General features: G+C 40.4%; 1 protein-coding gene across 4 annotated transcripts in view; it reads right to left on the bottom strand.

Moving 5' to 3' along the window:
• The window catches only part of casz1 (castor zinc finger 1), a 101335-nt gene that overhangs the window by 44391 nt on the left and 33930 nt on the right, over positions 1-23014 (bottom strand). For all 4 annotated transcript variants that reach the window (XR_009066913.1, XM_057856733.1, XM_057856727.1 and 1 more), the window contains exon 2: positions 6338-6898. Coding sequence is in view for 3 of the 4 variants with exons in the window: in XM_057856733.1 (XP_057712716.1) it covers positions 6338-6898 (561 nt within the window). In the remaining variant the exon portion in view is untranslated. The remainder of the gene's footprint in view (positions 1-6337; positions 6899-23014) is intronic.

Raw genomic sequence — 23014 nt, 5'->3', positions numbered from 1 at the left:
TCGGCACTTGGCAAATTTGTTTTATTTTTGTTAGTGTTTAAGTTTAGTATCTTCAACTGTTTAAATTTTCTTTTTTTTTTTTTCATGCAGCCTTTACAACTATGCCTAACAAAGTCACTCATTACATTACATCACATTATCTGCTTTCCTGCATTCAATAGTGCTAAACTTTTTATAAAATGCGTAGCTACAAAGTTCTCATGACTACTAATTACGCATTTCTTTAAAAAATATATAAATAAATAAAAAGGGAAAACAGTGCTTTATTGCTTTTTCAGCCGCAGAGCGCACTTAAGCTGGTCAGAGGTAATACCGCCTACCACTGGTGTAATTAATACACAAATATTTCAGCTCCTGTCTCCAATTTCTCAGTTATTGCTAAATGAGTTGCTGTGCTCGGCTTTTCACATCTCCTGCGCAGCATGTAAAATAATCCCCAAATTTCCACCCACTGCTTTGGGGTCGTTCTTCTGCACAGAAGATCAGTCTGAAAGAGTATCCGGTGGATTGAAAAGGGCATGAAACATTTAGAGGAATGGACGAATGAATAGGCTGGCATGTTTGCCATAGATGATTGAATCAAATGTTTTCACATAAAGTGATACTGGAGTTGCCTCAGGCTACCTTTCACCGTTTTATTTATTTTTTTGTATTTATTTATTTTTCAGGTTTAACAAGTTAAAATTCTACTGAACCTTCCCAACAGGTGTGACTAGCTTGAGAATGTTTTAATGGACTTTGGTGCTGCTGTATTATTCAGGTCATTTCAGGACACAGTAGATCATATATCTCTAAAGTTAGGGCAGACCAGCCCATACCGGTTATTAGTCACAACATGGGACTTCATTGGAGTCTTGACATATAATGAAAACGTTTCCATCAACATAATTGGATGGAAAGCCTATCACTAAATTTGAAAATTAAACATATATAATAATCACTTATATAAATATTGACCCTATTATAATGAATATATATTGACTTTTAGTAATGTCCTCTTTTTGCGTCGAAGCAGGTATTGTATGAAAAGGTATATACCTGTATGTCATTTTTGGTCGGGCCAATTACGCTGTTTAAAAATATTTTATTTGGTTAAGGTATTATCGTCATCCTGTGAAAGAGGGGTAGGAGAGTTAAGAGTGTATTTAAAGAGGTAGCCATGTGACCATACTATCAGTGGAGGGCAAATGATGTTGGTTTGCTAGGATTAGGGCTGCCACACACAGGAGATAACATTTTTTTAAGCACTGTAAATTACTTTTCCTCTCAGGCCCTATCAGGCTGCTTCCCTCCAGTTACTGTTAGACTGATCCCTTCTAATGTGAACATCACTGAAATGGCTAATATTCTTTTACCTCCTGAATTTTCTTTTACACTTGAAAATACAACGAGACGCAGACCTGCCCTGTCTGGGAGACAATTAGGCCACATTTCTTCTCGCAGATATGACAACAGATGGGCATTATATCTTTGAGCAAGCCAAATATGGGCATCAGTGTGGCATGGCTGGTCTGCAAAGAGGACGAGAGGCAGAGGTGTCGCTGATGATAAAGGTGCACCCGAGTGGCTATATATGGACTAATCTAGAGTCGGAACATTAGCAGGCTTGTCACTTTGGAATCATACTGTACCTGCACAACGTACACCACTTGCTTAAAACAAATATGGACACATTTTAGATTGTTATATCAAATGTTAACCAGCTTAAAATAACTAGGCAACATTGTGACCTTTTTTTCGGCATTAACTTGTGGTAATACAGAGTAGCATTTCTGTAACTGTGAAGGCGACCACAGATCACTGACATTAGAGTGTCATTGGTGGCCCTGTCTGAACCAATTACGATCCAATTCCGGTAGTCGGTGCTTAAATTAACGAACTGTATTACTCCATTACAAAATACAAAATTGTGTGCAACGCTCATCAAACTTAGTTGCATATGAAAATGTCTATCTCAAAGCATGATGTTATAACCAGGATGAGTTCAAATATAGGTTTGTGTTAGCATGGGAAGTCATCGGCTTTGCTTCTTTAACATGATACTCGTTTCGCTCATCAAGTGTTAACTTGTTGGGCAACGTGGTCCCTCATGGCCTGACAAAAATGTCTCAAAATAAATGAATGCTGAAATAATGATGTTCTTGTCTCAATTTACTCACAAATTGGTTCACTCAATGTTGGCTCCGCATCTGTTTAATTAAACACAAAGCTGATATACTCACTTTTTTTTTTCCCGGTTGTATTAATGGCAACAGGTGGATTCACATGTAAATTGTTCCTTCTGCGTTTTTATGGTAGGTACTGGTCCCTCTAAAAAAATTTGCATATTGTGATGAAGTTCATTATTTTCTGTTATGTGCTGATAAACATTAGACTTTCATATATATTAGATTCATAACACACCACTGAAGTAGTTCAAACCTTTTATTGTTTTAATATTGATGATTTTGGCAAAAAAGTCAAGAAAAATCAAAAATCCCTATTTTAAAAAAATTTGCATATCATGAAAATGTACTCTAAAGAAGCTACTAACCTAATCATCTGAATCAACCAATTAACTCAAAACCCCTGCGAAAGATTCTGGAGGCTTTTAAAAACTCCCAGCCGGGTTCATTGCTCAAAAACGCAATCATGGACGAGACTGACAACCTGACTGCTGTCCAGAAGGCCATCATTGACACCCTCAAGCAAGAGGCTAAGACACTGAAAGAAATTTCTGAGCGAATAGGCTGTTCCCAGAGCGCTGTATCAAGGCACCTCAGTGGGAAGTCTGTGGGAAGGAAAAAGTGTGGCAGGAAACGCTGCACAACCAGAAGAGGTGACCGCACCCTGAGAAAGATTGTGGAGAACAGCCGATTCCAGACCTTGAGGGATCTGCAGAAACAGTGGACTGAGTCTGGAGTAGAAACATCCAGAGCCACCTTGCACAGGCGTGTGCTGGAAATGGGCTACAGGTGCAGCATTCCCCAGGTCAACCCACTTTTGAACCTGAAACAGCAGCAGAAGCGTCTGACCTGGGCTACAGAGAAGCAGCACTGGACCGTTGCTCAGTGGTCCAAAGTACTGTTTTCAAATTTTGCATGTCATTCGGAAATCAAGGTGCCAGAGTTTGGAGGAAGACTGGGAAGAAGGAAATGCCAAAATGCCTGAAGTCCAGTGTCAAGTACCGACAGTCAGTGATGGTCTGGGGTGCCATGTCGGCTGCTGGTGTTGCTCTATTGTGTTTTATCAAGGGCAGAGTCAAGCTAGCTATCAGGAGATTTTGGAGCACTTCATGCTTCCATCTGCTGAAAAGCTTTATGGAGATGGAGATTTCATTTTTCAGCACGACTTGGCACCTGCTCACAGTGCCAAAACCACTGGTAAATGGTTTACTTACCATGGCATTACTGAGCTCAATTGGCCTGCCAACTCTCCTGACCTGAACCCCGTAGAGAATATGTGGGATATTGTGAAGAGGAAGTTTAGAGACACCAGACCCAAAACTGTGGATGAGCTTAGGGCCGCTATCGAAGCGTCCTGGGCCTCCATACCACCTCAGCAGTGCCGCAGGCTGATTACCTCCATGCCACACCGCATTGAAGCAGTCATTTCTGCAAAAGGATTCCCGACCAAGTACTGAGTGCTTAGCTGTACAATTAATTGAAGGTTGACATTTTTTGTATTAAAAAACACTTTTTTGTATTGGTCGGATGAAATATGCTAATTTTTAAAGATAGGGTTTTTGTTTTTTCTTAACGTTTTGGCCAAAATCATCAATATTAAAACAATAAAAGGCTTGAACTATTTCAGTTGTGTGTAATGAATCTAAAATATAAATGAAAGTCTAATGTTTATCAGTACATTACAGAAAATAATTAACTTTATCACGTTATGCTAATTTTTTGAGAAGGAATAGTATTTTATTGTTCCGTCTGGCACAGATGATGAACTAATACAGTATATTTTTTGCAATTAGGACAGTATATTTTTTGCAATTAGGAAATGATTTTAAGACAGATCATCTTGTAACCTCTTGTGAACAGTTGCAGCACAAGAGGGTGCTTGGCAAACTGCATAGACAATAAAAATGATTGATATCCATATATTGACAACCTTTCCTAACTTGTGTTTTCAAGTGTTGCTTTTCGATGTTTACTATGTTTGATTTAATAAATGTATTATTTTCTTGGAAACACTGTTCAAAACCTACTACTTTTTTTCATATTTTTTTTCAGAATAACAGAACGTATTTCAATCACAGTACAGTTTGTACAATTTTGTACATGTTACAATTATACTTTTTTTGACAATTAAATGCTATTACTTTAGTTTTTAATGTAATGGTTGTAATGAGAGTGTTTTATTATATATACATTTATATTACTCACTATAGTTACCTGTATGTATTTATACAGGGGTTGGACATAATAATGGAAACACCTAATATTTTGGCATTATACTCATTGAATATTATGGTTAAATGTCATGAGGAACATTCTAATGAAGTTGAACATCTCGTATGGCCGGGATAATCCCCAGACCTCAACATTATTGAGCATTTATGGTGAGTTTTAGAGATTTAATTAAGACGTCGATATCCACTGCCATCGTCTCCAAAAGAGTTAGAGGGTATTCCAACTGAAAAATGGCTTAAAATTGCTTTGGAAACAACTCACGAGTTGTATAAATCAATACCTCGGAGAATTCAGGCTGTAATTTCTGCAAAAGGCGGACTTACACCATAATAAATTTGTTTTTGTTGATTTTTTAAGGTGTTTACATTATTTTGTCCAACCCTGTATTATATATATATATATATATATATATATATATATATATATATACGTATGTGTAGGGATATATTACTTCTTTTGTGAATAACAAAATTCAAGTAACTTTAAATCCAATCTAAAATTGAAAATCAATGAATGAAATTGGTCAAACATATTTGGTCAAAGCAAGTGTTTTTTGTTGTTGTGATTTTTTTTCCTGTTGGTCTGGCTCTAAATTATCTTCGTAAGTATTCTGAGGTTTTGCACTGATAGGAAATCCCGCACGATGCCTCAGCGTGAGGAGTTAAATGTTTTGAAGGTCGCAGTTTCTCTCATTGATCTTGCAATGTTTGTTAATTACATTGTCACTGATGTTGTGAGAGATAATTAAGCCACTATGTTTATATGCATAATTATGTGCAGTGCACATCAGCTTTGGAACGACAGCGGAGAGCGAGAGACGGAAAAATGTTTTAATTGTGTGCTGAGGAGAATCACAGAAGTATAGATGGCCTACTTACAATCAACAAAGAGGAACTCTGAGGCAAACAAAACGAAGTGTTGCATGCAGTATCATCATGCAGTATCAGTAACCAGTGAAGGTATGGGTCTTCTGTGCTTATTTAGTCTGAATTAATCTCTCATTTTGACAGACAATAAGGCGAAAGTTAATGAAAACAATAAACTCTGAAATTTTCTACTCTTGATCCTTTCTTATTTTAGATGGTATTTTTTTTACCACCATGAATAGTTTTGTTTGTTCCTTTTAGTTTAGTTTAAAATTGCAATTATAGAAATTGAACAACTCTGAAGATATCCTTAAATTTAAATGACAATGTCCCCAAAATGTAACATGTGTGACATCCTTTGTTTACTTGTAAAGCTTATTTTTAATTATTACACAACACACAAAATGTGAGTCGAATAGTACCTCAACAAAAACATTTTGAAGTTCCTGTACAAAACCGTTTGAAGTTAGCCATTCATTTTTGTAATTTCTCCAGTGCGTTTATTTGAATTGGGTGAGACTAATGTAAAGTGGGTGGCAAGCATGCTACGTTTTCACGATAATTCAAAATCTCCTGATAGATAATAATTGCAGCGCATCTAGAAGCTGATGGTACAGCAGTGGCTAACTTTAGGGAGCTTATGGACAATCAAAGACTCAATATGTAATCCTGAATGTAATATGAAGCTTAGCCCAGCCCCGCCATGTGCTCTTGACCACGCACAGCTGCTACAACTGCCTCGCGCTGTAAGCCTACTCCATTTATGAAGTTCTTCATACAGTTTAGCACACACTGACAAGTTTCTATGTTCGCCCTCCAGCACCCCAGTTGAATCTGTCTTTAGGGTAATAATGTCACGACTATTCATAATGCAACCCTAGAGTGTCTCTCTCCAATAATGGGCACACTTAAGCTTATGTGCATGTGGCAATGTCGCTCTTTCCCTCACTCAGGCTCATGCACACGCACACACAGTTTGAGCCTTTGCCCCTTAATACTTTAAAGTGGAATGTTTTAAAGAGCAAAGTGAGGGTGCTGCACAATGTGACTGGAGGATGACGACCACAAATGTACCTGGAGAGGAGAAAGGTGCTTGGCGACTCGGGGCTTCGCTCGGAGGGACGTATGCGTCAGGCTTGGAAGGCCCGTCGTCAGCATCTTTGTCGTCGTGGTAACTGCCATCCTGAGATGGCTCCACCTCCTCGCCGTCATTATCCTCGTCGTCACTGCAACCTTTGGGCTGGACCATGTAGACGCCTTCGGGAGGAGCGCCTTCATCGTCGCCGTCTAGGAGGTCACGCTCGTGCTCATCGCCACCATCTGGCGCCGGAGGCTCGTCGCCATACTCGCCGTTCACCCACTTTTCGATGGCCTCGCGTCTCTTCTGGTCCTCCTCTAGGCTCTGACTCAGGCTCAGGCTCTCGCAGAAGTTGGCCTCGTTGTCATCGTAGTGGGAACTGCCCCGCTCGCTGTTTTCAGCTAAGCTCTGGTCTCCCTCTGCGTTTTGCGAGCTGCCGTCGAACACAACTTGGCGGCTTAGCTTGGCACAGATAGCATTGAGTTTTAGGCCACCTTTCCTTTTGGCGGCCATCTTGGGTTTTCCTGAGGTCGTTTCAGTGCATAAACTCCTTTCAGCTGAGAGAGGGGAAGAAAAAAAGAAAACGGTCGATTAAGTGTCACAGTTCTGCAAAGTATGCGCTCCCAGCAGGCTTGCAATGAGCCTCACAGTCATAAACGACATCGGATTTCAAATATCACAATGGAAAAACAACGAACATCGAATGGTAACTGCTTCTATTAATAACCCCCAAAGCACTTAAAAGGGCACAAGAGTGAGGACACAGAGATACTGTACATATCTTTCCGAGTGGCACCTTCACGGGTAGCTCAATGTGGGGGCAAAAAAAAAAAACAAGGAGAAAAGAGCAGTGGCAGGTGAAACCACAGACAGATACAGTATGTATCACCCCACAACACACACACACACACACACACACACACACACACACCCTTAACACACTATGCTACAACAGAACAAGCAGGCTACATAATCCTTCACATGACAGCGCTATAGACACACTGAAATGTTATCTTCACCCTCTCAAGAGGCTGCGGTTCTGCCACTGGGCGAAGGGAGCAGAGCACATCTTTAAAACAATTTGGTTATGAAGTGACCAAAAGGAAACACATTTACTGTGCCCTGGCGTTGACTAAAAGTGACTTATCAAATCATTGAAAGCAAATCCTTTCAGCTCAAGACCCTAATTTGAAATTTGTTTCCTCTAGACTCAAATTTAATAAAATACCAACAAAGATGCGTTCATTGACAAAGGCAAAAATGTTGAGTTGGTTATTTCTATTCATTGAGTAGCTAAGTATCTTTTATTTAGAAATGACACAAGAACAATTTAGCCAAGGAAATTGAGTTATACTATTATTACAGCACTCCCCTTCAAATATTTACATCATTAAATTATGAGGAGATAAAACATGTGACAAAACTCTTAGAAATTTGGTCATCGCCAGTATTTTATTCAACTCGACTTTAAAAACATTGACAAAGGATTGGAACAATTTTGGAATGAATCAAAATTGATAAAACAATAATCATGGATTAAATAGTTTTACTCATTATTTTAAACCGCGTCATTGTGTTGTTTCTAACGTAACCTGGGAGCCCATTAGAATCAAGAGAGAAATTTGAATAGGGTATTTTGGCTTTATATCAGACAGCAGTAAAGAAGTGCTTAAAAATACACAATATTATTAGGAGTATGGAAAAAAAATCCAATTGTGTGGCTGCTCCTGGTGAACAAAAACATTCCTGGGTCTCGGTTCGAAGATGCTGATTTGCTCTTAGATACATAACGTGATGGTTTACGTCATGAGAAAAACATGCAGCGAGTTTGCGTGTTTGACATGCGACATGGACATACTGTGTCATTGCTCCCCCCAGCACGGCCTCTCTGAACAATAGAGTGTGATAGAGTGCGCTTTGGGGCGGGAATGGGTGGCATTATTTCAACCCAAGTGGGGCTATCTTTATAACATGTCCTCTGATGAGGCAGGAACAGCTGCCTGTGGCATTCCACATCCCGAGCTGCCTTTTTAGGGCAGAAAGCGCACTCTGTTACCTTTCACTTTATTTCCAGAGCCACCAAAGTTCACCTTGCAACGGCATTTTGCAGATGCCGACTCAAGGCCAGATTTTGATCGAGGTTGTAAATAACTAAGGAGCAACGCGGCGTTTGTGATATTTTTAAAAGTTGTGATCTGTTTTTTTCATTTCACGTAAAGCTCTGGCAGCAGGCTGAAGCAGAGATATTTATTCTCGTTGTGTTGACTCCGCATTTCGCCTAACATAATATGCGCACAATTTCACTGGAGAGGAATGCATGATATCATAGGTTGCAAAGTTCTATCTTTAAGACTCAATTGACTTTCTATAACAAGTGCAAGCCACTTCATTTTCCCTCGGCCATAAAACGCAGCACAATCACGCGTGAGCCATTGCTGGCATTATGTAAATCACGCTGGTGCAACATAAAATCCTGTTTTCATTTTCTTTTGCAAAGAATCATTAGAGGATATACCATTGGAGGGAGTGTACAAATCACCCCGTCAGCGGACAATGCAAGCAGCGCTCAGCACACATGCTTTCTCAGTTACTGTATTTACATTGCACACTTCCTCAGTGAAACAATGACTTCAGGAATGATGTCGTTTTGAGAGCTAGGGGTGGGGAGAAGTAGCAACGGCACATTACACCGACAAATTAGTGTTAGACAATTGCAAGCAGGGCTGAAAGGGCAACCTTTTAGAGGACAGCAGTTTTTTCGGAGGGGGGGGTTAGTGGGCGGGGGGTGGCAGAGAAACAAAATCAGCTGGAAAAACTATTAGGAAGTAGAGGAAATAAATTTCCAACTTTTTTTTTTTTTTTACAAGTACACTCCAAGGAAGATTGAGGTCATTTGGGTGTTGCGGTGGAGGTCATTTTTTTTTTAACTGTGTTCAGTATTTCATGCTTTAACTACCTATTCCTTTGCATTGCCATCTCCAGATCCTTGTAGAAAATGACCCCTGCACAGTTGTTTCTCTCTGTTAGAGACTATTTATGTAGTATTTTCTTTTAACAACAAAGAACGTGAGCAGAACTTACTTAAAAGGCCCCAAGGAGAACGGTGTTAAGGTTGGATGGTTTATAGAAGCTGTCTTCACTATTATTTATGCTGAGGTTTCTGTCCACAGCAGCTTTTTTGCCCTTTGCTTACATTACAGATTGCTATGGTAACACTAAGCTGTTTACCTCAAGTAGTTTGTGTGCATGATAGCGCACAATGATATCAAATCTAAGGGGACCTACATGAAAGAACAACTTTCCCTCAGGGAGCAACTCTACCACCTCCCCAGCCCCCCGGTGAGTCCACTAAGCGCTCTGCCTTATTAATAAATATCAGAAAGAAAAACAAGGCTGTCATTCGCATTGAACGTATTTACACTTTGTTTTACCCTGGTGTGCTAATTGTCAAGGAACTGACAGCTCAGTCAGGATTGTGAGTTTTAAAAAAAAAGAGGATTTAAAGTCAAACACATCTGAAACTAATTTCTCCAAATGCTTATGTTAAGTGTGACACTATTTTTACTGGAAAAAGCGCAGCGCTAGGAACGAGCCCCATTTCTTGTCTGTATAAGGCCAAAACATGAGGAAAATGGTAGGAAACCATTTAAATGCTTGAAATAGGATTTGTTCCTATTCAAGTTGTGTCAGAAGGTTTATTTTCAGCGCCTGTTTCTTTTCAAAGCCACTCAACACTCTTTGGAGCCGTATAACCAAAGGTTTAGTTTTTTTTTTTTTTTTTTTTTTTTTTTAATGTAGACGCTCTATGTTTGTGCGCCAGAATGATATCACGCCCAATCAAGTAGCGTTTCAAATCCTAATAACACTGTTGGAAGTGCATTATTTGTGTGATCGCGTACAGACTGTAATCAAGGCAGCTTTCGAGTAAAGGATGTGAGAATTTTAATGATAGCAGTGATGAGTTTTACCTCTAGCTGACTTCATGGCACATTGATCTTTTTATTATTATTTTGAAAGTGAAACATTGAGAAAAGAAGAATTTCTTGACCACTGAGTAGACTTTGTCATTTTTTAGGAAAAAAATTGGAGCCCTACATTTTACAGATACTTTATGTCTATAAATGTATGCAACTATCGTTATATTATATCATTTCATTAGGAGTACCTGTGTAGAAATCAAATCTAATATTTACTTTCTTTGTGCTGCTAATAGCTTTATAGTCTGAATAAGAGTGGTAGATGTTGAAAACGACCCACTTTAGTGTCATGACCACCCCAAATGCACCCTCTGCTTTTACCCCATTAAAATGTGCGTTTGTTGTAGATTCCTGCTGACTTACAAGATGAATCACGCAAAGGCAAATAAGTAAGCAATATCTGGACTTAATTAATACAAACAGGGTCTGTGAGATGAAGATTATTTTACATGATGCAACTGAGATTTGCTATAGCTTATAACATTATGAACCTTTGGTGGATGAAACAACCAGTGCGTACCTGTGTGTTTGTATAAGTGTGTGTTATCGAAATCACAGTGCCCAACACAGGCAGAGCGTTTAAAATTGCTCTCCTCCATGAGGAAGTCAAGCAGAAAGCCACTGACGGACGTGCGCCACGATGCGAGGACCACAACATCTGGCCCCTTTTCTCATTTTTATTACACAAGAATAACAATAAGTGGGGTCGTCAACCCCGTCGTGAGATTTTGCTACACTTTTCTAAGAGTCCGTGAAGCTGATGCCGGGAAATTTCCATTTTTCCGCATCCATATTTAATTGAGTTTTGTCCCAGTGGTGCGGAAATGATTTGTTTTTTGCTCTCTGTTCACTTGACTCCTCTTCGGAGTCGCTAACCCTGATTAAGACGTTCCCGTTAATTTCCCAGCGCACACCTTTTTTTTGTGCATTAATGGTTCTGATCGTCTAATTAAAACTTCTCAGCTCAGCTGCTGATCACCGCTCGTTGTGCCTCTGACCTGAAGTTTTAATTGCCGCATCAGAAGCGATAATAATTTTGAGGTTCTGATGATTAAAAACAATGCCATTGCCAACTAGATGATAGATGAAGATTTGGGGGTGGGCACATCAGAGAGGAAGTTTATGTGGAGTGGGGATTTAGAGAGGAGGTTGTAAAAGATCGGAGCATACTTCCATGGAGGAAAAAGGGTGGTTCAAGGGGGCGGGTGGATTACAACTCCAGGTAGAAGGGCTGGCAGAGCATATTGAACCCAGCCAGCCCACCTGAGCCTCAGTCTTCCTAAAGGAACCAGTTTAGTTGGTGCTGGGACAGCACTCCCCAACCCGAATGTAAATCTGCTCATTTTGGAGCTCCCTTGTTGCCTGGATGTTTCTGCTTACTTTTATGAAAGGAGATAATAGCAGAGCAGACACATCACTCATAATATGACTGAACAGAAAGAGTCAGAAAAGTAGAAGAAGTGGGAGCGTGTGCACAACTGTGGAAAATTTCCATCAGTAGCATTTTGGAACTTTTTTTTTTTTTTTTCACTAAACAGATTTCTTATGGAAGAATCGATAAACACATGCAGGTCGCACAGCAGCGTGCAGATAAGGGTCAAAAAGTCTACTCTGCACACTCTCCTCTTACTGGCCCCTCTCTGACACAAATATCTTTTATTATTAATCAGTTGGTTGCACATACAGTGGGGCAAATAAGTATTCAGTCAACCACTAATTGTACAAGTTCTCCCACTTGAAAACTATTAGAGAGGCCTGTAATTGTCAACATGGGTAAACCTCAACCATGAGAGGCAGAATGTGGAAAAAAAACATAAAATCACATTGTTTGATTTTTAAAGAATTTATTTGCAAATCATGGTGGAAAATAAGTGTTTGGTCAATACCAAAAGTTCATCTCAACAACGGTACTTTGTTGTTGTTTTTTTTTGTACAGGCCCATCTGCGGTTCGCTAGAGAGCATTTGGATGATGCAGAAGAGGACTGGGAGAATGTGTTATGGCCTGAACGTGTACTTTCTTCAGCAGGGGGACACGTCTGGCAGTGCAGGATTTGAGTCCCTGGCGGCGCATTGTGTTACTGATAATAGCCTTTGTTACTGTGGTCCCAGTTCTCTGTAGTCATTCACTAGGTCCCCCCGTGTGGTTCTGGGATTTTTGGTCACCGTTCTTGTTATCATTTTGACGCCACGAGGTGAGGAGGGAGTTGAAAGTCCGTGTTGCCCAACGACAGCCCCAAAACATCACTGCTCTAGAGGAGATCTGCATGGAGGAATGGGCCAAAATACCAGCAACAGTGTGTGAAAAACTTGTGAAGAGTTACATAAAACGTTTGGCCTCCGTTATTGCCAACAAAGGATACATGACAAAGTACTGAGATGAGCTTTTGTTATTGACCAAATACTTATTTTCCACCATGATTTGCAAATAAATTATTTAAAAATCAAACAATGTGATTTTCAGTTTTTTTCACATTCTGTCTCTCATGGTTGAGCATGTTGACAATTCCAGGCCTCTCTAATATTTTCAAGTGGGAGAACTTGCACAATTAGTGGTTGACTAAATACTTATTTGCCCCACTATATGCCTTCTTGTTTTTTCTATTACCAATCAAGAAAGCACTTATTGCTCTGAGTCCAGAATGTGACCTTGCTCATTGTGTATCCTTGAAGGGCCCGTTTGACTATTTCTCATTGGCACCGTCTCTGGGCTGTTATCACACACGGGTCCTCAAGCTAAGCGGCACGCTCCCGTCACGTTGCCACAAAACACAAACAAGACTCTACAGGGCAAAGGCAGATACTAAAGTAAGAAACAGGCAGAAGATGATGGCTGAAGAAAACAATGTTTCAAGTGCAGAGGGGAAAAGGGAAATACATTGAACTTGAGAGAAAACCGAAGGACAAATACGCCCTGGGGCTTCATCACAAACAGTATAATTATTGTCTTTTCCAGAGCAGAGGACAAGCAGCCTTAAGTGGTTTAAGGGTGAAAAAAGGAACTGACATGAGTGACAAGAACCATTGTGACAGCCACGCACCAAAACAGCCAACTTTTATTCTGTTTGCTGCTTTGGGTAATTCACAGGACACATGGCTAACTTGTTAATATTGTACATGAAATCTGGGCTCACAGCTGGAAGCAGATGATGACTTTACTTGTGTTCCAATTTCAGGAGTTTAGACATTGAATAGGTAGACAATTGGCACACAGTTCAAACGTTTTTGCTGAGAATAGCAGGGGAAATTTATTCCTGCAGCTTTGTTTTGGGCCTCAGCTTCCACGTTCACTTTCAAGACGTTCGCAGGGGTGCAATTTGATAAACCGAGCACCACGGTAAATGAGCAGACAACTCCTGTGTGTCTGTGTGTGTGTCCCATGGCTGCGGCGTGGCAGCAAGACATCGTGGGTAGTACAGTGGAGAAGAGGGCTCAGCGGTGCACCTCTCAAGGGCCCTTCAGCTAATATCTGTACAGATTAACTGCTTCACTTGTAGTTTGGTCACGGGGATCTCGCTTTGTCTTTGTGGCTTGTTGAGAGTGAGATGATGCTTGTGTGTGTGTGAGTGGCATTATCACACACATTCTGTTTGTATGAAAATGACAATTACCGCCTGGTCTAAAAGGTCAGGTGACTTAGACTGATGTGTTGCTGCAAGTTGTAATCTTTCGGGGTCATATTTAATTCACCACAATCCGGAGGTGCACTGCTGAGTAAGTCAAACACATGCGCACACGCACCCCAACACGCACACGCCAACAGTGTCAATTCTCCAGGGTAAACTCAGCACATGCCGCTCCATTAGTTATCAATTAAGTCTTGAAATCTCCACCTGGCATCACACGCACAACAATGAAGATGACGCACGCACGAACACACACACACACACGAGCAATCATCACGTCTCTCAACAGGAGGCTGAGGATCATTTTTTCATTCGGTGCCATATACGAGCGAGTGAATAAGCGTAGTACGTGGGTGCATATCAATTTGTGTTGGTGCGAGCGGCATTTTTGTCCATGAGGTTAACCTTGATGTGAGGCCCTGTCAGGACAAATAATGTCAATCAATGACACAAAAACTCTAATGTGCGGCCTAAAAAGCCGACTGTTTAGAACTTTAGACATGCCCTCTTTCACAAGATTATGAATGGCATTCCTAGGAAATGAGCAGTGGCATTCCTCTAATAAGAGTTTTAAGACCTTTTGACAGCAAATAAGGCATTCCGGCATAGAAAAGAGAGAGAGAGAGGAAAATAAAAACTTTGATGAGTACGTCCAGAAGGAACGAGATTGTTTCATAGCTAACTTTTTATCCCCTTCACATGCACCCACCTATGACAAAATGATTTCCAAGGTTACCTTGTACCAATGTATTTTTTTCCCTACTACTTACTTTGATGGTTCCGCATCAGTTATCGTTCACCTCCATCATTATTACACTCATATAGGGCTTTTCTTCTCTCAGTCAAACCCTCTCCACACACAGGCACGCACATTATGGCTTTAAAGATTGAACAGGTGCCTGTTACTATATGATTTTCAACAAACTTTGTTGATATGTATATACATATAAATGATTAAAACTCGATGAAAATAGTTTCTTTGGTGGACTGCTAGAGGAAGTGAAGTAAATGGGCCTTCCCGGCTGTGAATCCCCTCATAGATACGCACTACTTCATTTCTTACGAGCAGAATGGAAGTGTCAGTAGGCCTGCACCAACTTGACTGTTACGCACATTTTCGGTTGGAGATGAGTGTACAAGGTATTGTTATACTCATCGGCCGCATTGTTTACAGAGATGTAGCAAATACGTATCCTGACATTGCATAGAAAACCATTTTCAGTTTTCTTTGACCTTTTCAGACAGATATACATTTCACATTCTGTTTATTATAGTAGGTTCTGTTTGCAGCGGTTTGAAGCTGCAGGCCACATCTTTTGCACATTCCGAACTAATCATCAGAGGAAAAAAAATAATTTTAAGTGAAACCTTCAACAGGAGGCGGAATCAAACAAGGTACTTTTCAACTGAAACAGGGACAATGTTGTTTCTGGGAGTTCAATCAAGTGAGGAATGTGTCGTGACAGCGTTTGAAGGTGTGATAAAACAGTTCTTTCAAGGGGGGCAACGGGGGGAAAAAGAGGAAATAAACACAGCTACGGTACTTTACGGGAAAAAAATAACGATGCCTATTTTGGGTTTTAGTAGACCAAAGGAAGTACTGTTAAGTTGACTCAAACAAATAAATTACCTTTTGATAAAAACCACTGAAAGTACTTTAGCATTCTAAACCAAACCAACCCAGTTTCCTGCATCTTTATCTTCATGACACTTGTGAGAAGCCGCTCACTAAACTGTCACTCAAGCACAACAACTAAAGTGTTCAGACTGTGCAGTACTAAAGGCTGAAAATATAGTTTCAAACTGATAATGTGAAAGGAAAAGCATGAGAACACACTCACCTGCCGCATCCAGCTGCCCGTTTTACATTTCTGCAACATTCATAATTCTCTTATTATTATTTTAAAGTGAAAAAAGATACTCTGTTGAAGTGCAAATCTGATGAATTACAGGAGCAGATTGCTGCAATTAATTATTAAAACGTATTTTATAAATATTCAGTTCTGTCATGCATCTAATAATGAACGCTTTAGAGGAGGTTACTTCCCGTGTGCATCCTAATGTGTCAGAAAGATCACTTTTAATCACGTTTATGTCAGAGAGTGCTAGGTTAGGAGAAAAAAAATTATATCAAGGAAACTTGGCTGCTGTGCTACTGTATTCGTGTCAGCCTCTCATTTTCTGCTTTTTTCGTTTTCATCTTCTACTTCTGCGACTGGCCCATCTGAAGAGGCTCTGAACACCTTTCAGCTCCTCTTCCTAATTTGAATGAAGAATAATGCATTGGCAGCACTCTACCTTCTGGACACACCTAGTCCCAGTGCTACTGCTGCCATATGCTGTGTTGATACATATTCATTACACTTTCTCCTGTGTTGCTGTGTGATGAGGCTTAAATGAGAGTGTCTCAGAACTTCAAATAAGAAGAGGAGGGGGAAAAAAAGGGGAAAAGGTTCAGCCTATCCAAAGTTTGGGTGCCTCCATCCTCTCCATACTCTTCTGCAAAGAGTGGGAACACTCAAGTTATTAAGGAGGAACCTGAGAGGTTGTGTGGTCTCCCCAATGGTGTCCATGAAACAGTGACTGTCGTTGTAGTGGGAATCATTAAATCAGTCAGCCTTTTTCACTTGCAAGTAAACTAAAACCCAGTGTAAACGTGGGATGGATTTCATTTATTTATTTATTTTCATTTTATAGCCTTCGCTCATCCTTGGATTTAAAAAAAAAAATAAAATAAAAACTGGTTTGACTTAAAGCCCTTCGAGGCTATATTTTACATTACAACACCAGGTCATAAAATGTAATACAGTGGTACCTCTACATACGATCGCTTCGACACACGAACTTTTCGACATCCGACGTAAAATTTGACTCGCCATTTGTTCCTACATCCGACGACATGCTCGAAATACGACGACAATGGCAGCACCGCAGACGAATGCACGGCAGATTTTCTTGTGTGACAAATCAATACTGGTTTCAGAAAAGGTTGGTACAGGTGGTGAAACAATGAAAAAGTTGACGCTTACCTTCTAAATGAAGATGCAAATGACAGAAAAATATGAGCGTAGGGTGGGCATCCGTGAAATGGCTCAACAATACATCTCCACGGTCCTCCTCCGACCATCGTTCGCCAGTCTTTATAAGTTAAGCTGACAATTCTTATTGTGGTAACATCTCCAGAGAAATCGCCAACTTCGCCACGTTTTTATCATTGATTTCACAACTTATTCAAAACAAAAACACCTTCTGTCTGCCGCAATTGACGGTGTTAAGAAAACATTCAAAGTGAAAGTGAAACTCAAGCTCACCGGTCTGCCTCTGGCACGTCAGCACCGCGGTGCGTTCAGGGTCAGCAAAAAACGTCCGCCACATTAGAACCCGATTCGTTACATTAATACAGGAATTATTATTATTATTATTATTATTATTATTCCGATTTTGATTTATAATTTATTTGTTTTGCTATGTGTAATTGCCATTTTTAATAGTACCAGCAGTATTTTTTAAGGATTTAGTGAAGGTTTTTGGGCTGTGGAACGAATTAATGGAATTGTAATGTATTCCTATGGGAAAATCCTGCTCGACATACGACCATTTCGACTTACAAACAAGGTCCTGCAACGGATTAACTTTGTATGTAGAGGTACCACTGTACTTATAGTTTTAGTTTACTAGTCCAATTTATATCATAGGTGCATAAAGAATACTATTTCATACTCTTTTTGGTCAGATGAGTTCAGTTCTAACACACTTCTGACTGCATTTCACATTCATGAGACAACTTAAAACTAAACTCACAATTTTGCATGTCCTATACATATATTTTGGCTATTTATAGTGGTGTGTAAAACATACTCTCATGGCCCTCTACTGTACTGTGGTTTTACCTTCATGTATCAGTAACCCTTCTTTCCCCATTCAAGGATGTTTTAGTCTTCTGGCATAGACATCATCACTATTGACGTGTCACTTTGTCATTCTTTGTGCGACGCCTTATCAGAGGGGGCCGAGCTTCATTTAGTAATAGCCAAAGACAGCACACGCTAATATCGGATTTAAGCTTGGATTCACTTACAATTGGATTTAACTTCAAAAGTTGAACCGTACACAAACAGGAAGGATTGTATCAGGAGTGATTTGGTCGAGAATTCAAGATAAATTTTATATATTTTTTGTACCATGCATGCCTGATTGAAGCATTTATTCGCAGGGCTTTTCTTCTTTGTTTAAACATGGAGGCGGCGAATTTTCGTAACTGACTAGCCTCATAGTTTACCTTTAACCAAGAATCGAGGCTGTTTTACATCCGTATCCATGAAGAATTAGGGGATTGAAGCATTTATTCACAAGAATTTTCGCCAGAAAAGCTTCTTTTACGCCAGGCGGCCGCTAGCCTCATTCGCTAACATAGTAGCATGGTACTTCGTCAATATACGTAAATAAACCTTAACTGTACGGTTTCTTTGCTTTTAACCAAGAATCGAGACTGTTTTACGTCCATATCTATGAAGAAATCGGGGATTTAAGCATTTATTCACTGAAATTTCACCAGAAAAGCTCCTTTTATGCCAGGCGGCCGCTAGCCTGATTTGCTAGCTTAGTAGCATGGCTATACTTACATAGAAAATAATTAATCGGGATTTTATAAGGGAACGACTTTGAATTTTTTGTTGCCACTGCTCATGGAGACTCATATATAGCTAAGGTAGGTGCCTGTTTTGGTTTTAGGTCGGTAGCAGCTTTGGTTTTGTAAATATTTGAATTTGAAGTTTTTGAAAATAGACCCCCTCTGAATGGGCCCGTTTCTCGTGTCATGTCAATATGTTATGAAGTCTATGCTTCTGGATAAAATGATATCAAGTGAACTTTATATTGAGATGTCTGACAAAAAGACTTTTTCCATCCCATTTTAGACTGTTTTCCATCTTAGGATAATTTAACATTTGTGGTTTGACCAGTAGCTAGCCTAGCATATATCCAAATTATATCCCGCTGAATTAACACTCCTTCATATTGTTCTAATGGACAAATCAAACCAACTAACAAGGTATATGACAGATCTTTTTTCAGTTAATCATACTCAAATAATTCATTAGAATGGCCAATTACATTGTTGCCATTGCACAGTAATGGTAACAATGAACAAAACAAGCCAGGCCTGCTTTAAACAATGGGCACAGACTAAGAAGAGAAAGCAGTGTAATAAGGCAGTGCTGTGCACAAAAGCACTATATCTAAAGGCTAAACTCACATGAACACACATACGCTCTAAGATTAACACAGTCAGCGCTACCATGATACCCCATCATTATCTGCACACGGCGCCCTCCTTTGTAGCGTGCTTGCCTATTTGCCCCCGCCATTGCTTCTCTATAAAGATAGTAAAGTTAGCATTTCTTGTGACTCAGGTCCTCCACTAAAGAGACACTTCTTCCATTATTTATTTTTCAATTGAAACAGCTGAGTGTAGAAGTATAAGTGTTTGATGGCAGCACCTGTGTGCACGAACGTGCGTGGTCGCGCAGTGTCATTGTATCGTTATGAGATTACTTGGAGGCCAGCTGGTGTGCAATGAAATACACCGTGTGCAATCCCAGCTCCAGATCAGTCCTCTGGGTGGACAAGAGCAGTGTGAGTATTGATGTGCCACTGCACTATTTGCTGTACTGTACAATGTTAGTTTACTAGGCTGGGATCAGAGCAATGCTCTCTCCTGCAAGGCCTTTTTTTTCATTACCAACAATGCCTCTTCTCGTTGCCTTTCTTCTTCCTCTCCCACTGGAACTTTGCCATTATCAAAGGTGATCGCTTGCTAAGAAGCATTTTCTCAAACGTCTCCTTACACCAGCTATTTCCCTCGCCGCTCTCGGGTAAACGTCACTCATGAAACAGAGGGGAAGATTTGATAGCGAGATCAAAAAGGGAGGAAGGACAGCTCGGAGAAAGGAGAGAAGGGGGGAGAAAAAGTTGAACGCGATCCTCCTCCTCCATCAACCAACAAGTGCTGAGGGCAATTTCTCCAAGCAAGGACTGTGTTTTCAAACGCAAATACAACATACTGCCATGAGACATCAAAATGGGTGATTTTGACTTCAGAGGGTCTTCAGATGCTTCTGGAGATGTCAGAGTCAGACCTTTGGGACAGAACGGTAGGAACAGAAGGCACCGCGAGCCAGTTAACAACCAATACAGGAACCCTACAAGAAGGAAAGTCTCCTCCCAACCTGCCAAGTGGGTACAGCCCCGTTTGCACTACAGTTTGGTACAGCATTATTTTTTGTCTTCAAAAGTTGATCCTGAAATAACAAATGTTACCACGCAACTGCTAGGGACTCAAACAGCACTCCGAATTTACAGTACTTGGTGTTGGGTTTTCTAACTTGCAAACACAACTAAACCTTTTGCGGTTGATGTTACATTACTGTAAGTGACGCAGCTATCGTCATCTGGCCTAAGCACACTACAGTGGAAACACGAGTCAGATTGGGGTTTATCATTCCAACATTGAACATTAAATGTTCACTTCAGGCACGCAGTAGATACCTGAGTTTGGCTGTTGTGGGGTGACAACTGTTTATTTAAGATAAGATACAGTGGGGCAAAAAAGTATTTAGTCAACCACTAATTGTGCAAGTTCTCCCACTTGAAAATATTAGAGAGGCCTGTAATTGTCAACATGGGTAAACCTCAACCATGAGAGACAGAATGTGGAAAAAAACAGAAAATCACAATGTTTGATTTTTAAAGAATTTATTTGCAAATCATGGTGGAAAATAAGTATTTGGTCAATACCAAAAGTTCATCTCAATACTTTGTTATGTACCCTTTGTTGGCAATAACGGAGGCCAAACGTTTTCTGTAACTCTTAACAAGCTTGACACACTATGTTGCTGGTATTTTGGCCCATTCCTCCATGAAGATCTCCTCTAGAGCAGTGATGTTTTGGGGCTGTCGTTGGGCAACACGGACTTTCAACTCCTTCCACAGATTTTCTATGGGGTTGAGATCTGGAGACTGGCTAGGCCACTCCAGGACATTGAAATGCTTCTTACGAAGTCACTCCTTTGTTGCCCTGGCTGTGTGTTTGGGATCATTGTCATGCTGAAAGACCCAGCCACGTCTCATCCTCAATGCCCTTGCTGATGGAAGGAGATTTTCACTCAAAATCTCTCGTTACATGGCCCCATTCATTCTTTCCTTTACACTGATCAGTCGTCCGGGTCCCTTTGCAGGAAAACAGCCCCAAAGCATGATGTTTTGACCACCCATGCTTCACAGTGGGTATGGTGCAAATCAGTATTATTTCTCCTCCAAACAGGAGAACCTGTGTTTCTACCAAAAAGTTATATTTCGGTTTCATCTGACCATAACACATTCTCCCAGTCCTCTTCTGGATCATCCAAATGCTCTCTAACGAACCGCAGAAGGGCCTGGAGGTATACTTTCTTCAACGGGGGGACACGTCTGCCAGTGCAGGATTTGAGTGCCTGGCGGCGCACTGTGTTACTGATAGTAGCTTTTGTTACTGTGGTCCCAGCTCTCTGTAGGTCATTCATTAGGTCCCCCGTTGTGGTTCTGGGATTTTTGCTCACCGTTCTTGTTATCATTTTGACGCCACGGGGTGAGGAGGGAGTTCAAAGTCCGTGTTGCCCAACGACAGCCCCAAAACATCACTGCTTTAGAGGAGATCTGCATGGAGGAATGGGCCAAAATACCAGCAACAGTGTGTGAAAAGCTTGTGAAGAGTTACAGAAAACGTTTGGCCTCCGTTATTGTCAACAAAGGGTACATAACAAAGTATTAAGACGAACTATTGGTATTGACCAAATACTTATTTTCCACCATGATTTGCAAATAAATTCATTAAAAATCAAACAATGTGATTTTCTGTTTTTTTTTTTTTTTTTTACATTCTGTCTGTCATGGTTGAGGTTTACACATGTTGACAATTACAGGTCTCGCTAATATTTTCAAGTGGGAGAACTTGCACAATTAGTGGTTGACTAAATACTTATTTGCCCCACTGTAGATGGAAATAAAACTGACTAAAAATAAATTATGGTTAAACAGGTACCATGGACTTCTGTGACAAACCAGGAGAGTGCTCATGCAGTACTCTATGCGTTTGGATGACTAAAGGAGATTAGCTTGGCTAATATTCTAACGGCCATTTCTTCTAAAACGCACCACAAGAGTGAGCTGAGAAGATCAGCAGAGCCGCCCGGTGAGGCAGCAGTCAGAGGAGATTGTGTCCCGTGTAAATCAGCTTAAGGTAGGAAAAAGAGGCAGAGGTAAAAAGACAAGCGAGCATTGGCTCTGCTATATGAGTTTAGTTAGCCGGAGAGTTAGCGCGTGAGTTATGGTGAGCAAAAGGCTGAGGGACGCTGTATTTATGAGGGGACTGAGTGAGTGTTAAATCCCCAGTAAGAAATAAAGTTGTCCCTGAGCGAAAAGGGAAACATTTCACTCAGTCATTCGATGGTGGCTTAAAAAAAAAAAAAAAAAGTACTTTTCCTCCTTCCACAGGAAGCCCTCTACCGGATTCCCCAACTTAATTTTCTTCCTCAAGAATGATATGGATCACATTCAAGTGAATTTAATTCCTAAAATTTGAAAACAGAGGTGAAACCTCCCTTGCGAATAATATTTTGGGAAGTCATGAGCCAAGAAAAAGAGAATGAATCAAAAATTACATATTGAGGCTTGCTGAGAACTTGGGCTAAGTGGGGCAGCCAAAACACACAGTGCACTTGTTGCAGTGCAAGAGGTCGTCCAAGAAAAGTTTTCCACTGTGGTTTAAACAGGAAAAGTGTTTTTTTCCCCTCTATTTGAAGCTATTCATTTAACAAAATCAATTTCAATTCATATATAATAAATGTGACACCAATATAGCAGTGTTTTTCCTAAATTATTATTATTTTTTTTTTCCATGCAGTAAACTCGCTTTTGAAGTTGAGTTCAAAAGCCGGTAAAGGCACATGGCCAACGGAAAAGGAAGAACCTCACTTTCTACTTTGTGCACATCTCAAATCTGTCTCAAGACTCTTGTGCAGCCTCGGCAGCCGTAAT

The sequence above is a fragment of the Corythoichthys intestinalis genome, chromosome 2, assembly GCF_030265065.1.
Source record: "Corythoichthys intestinalis isolate RoL2023-P3 chromosome 2, ASM3026506v1, whole genome shotgun sequence".
NCBI lineage: Eukaryota > Metazoa > Chordata > Actinopteri > Syngnathiformes > Syngnathidae > Corythoichthys > Corythoichthys intestinalis.
The sequence above is the reverse complement of the archived record's forward strand: the minus strand, read 5'-3'. Positions and strand labels throughout refer to the sequence as shown.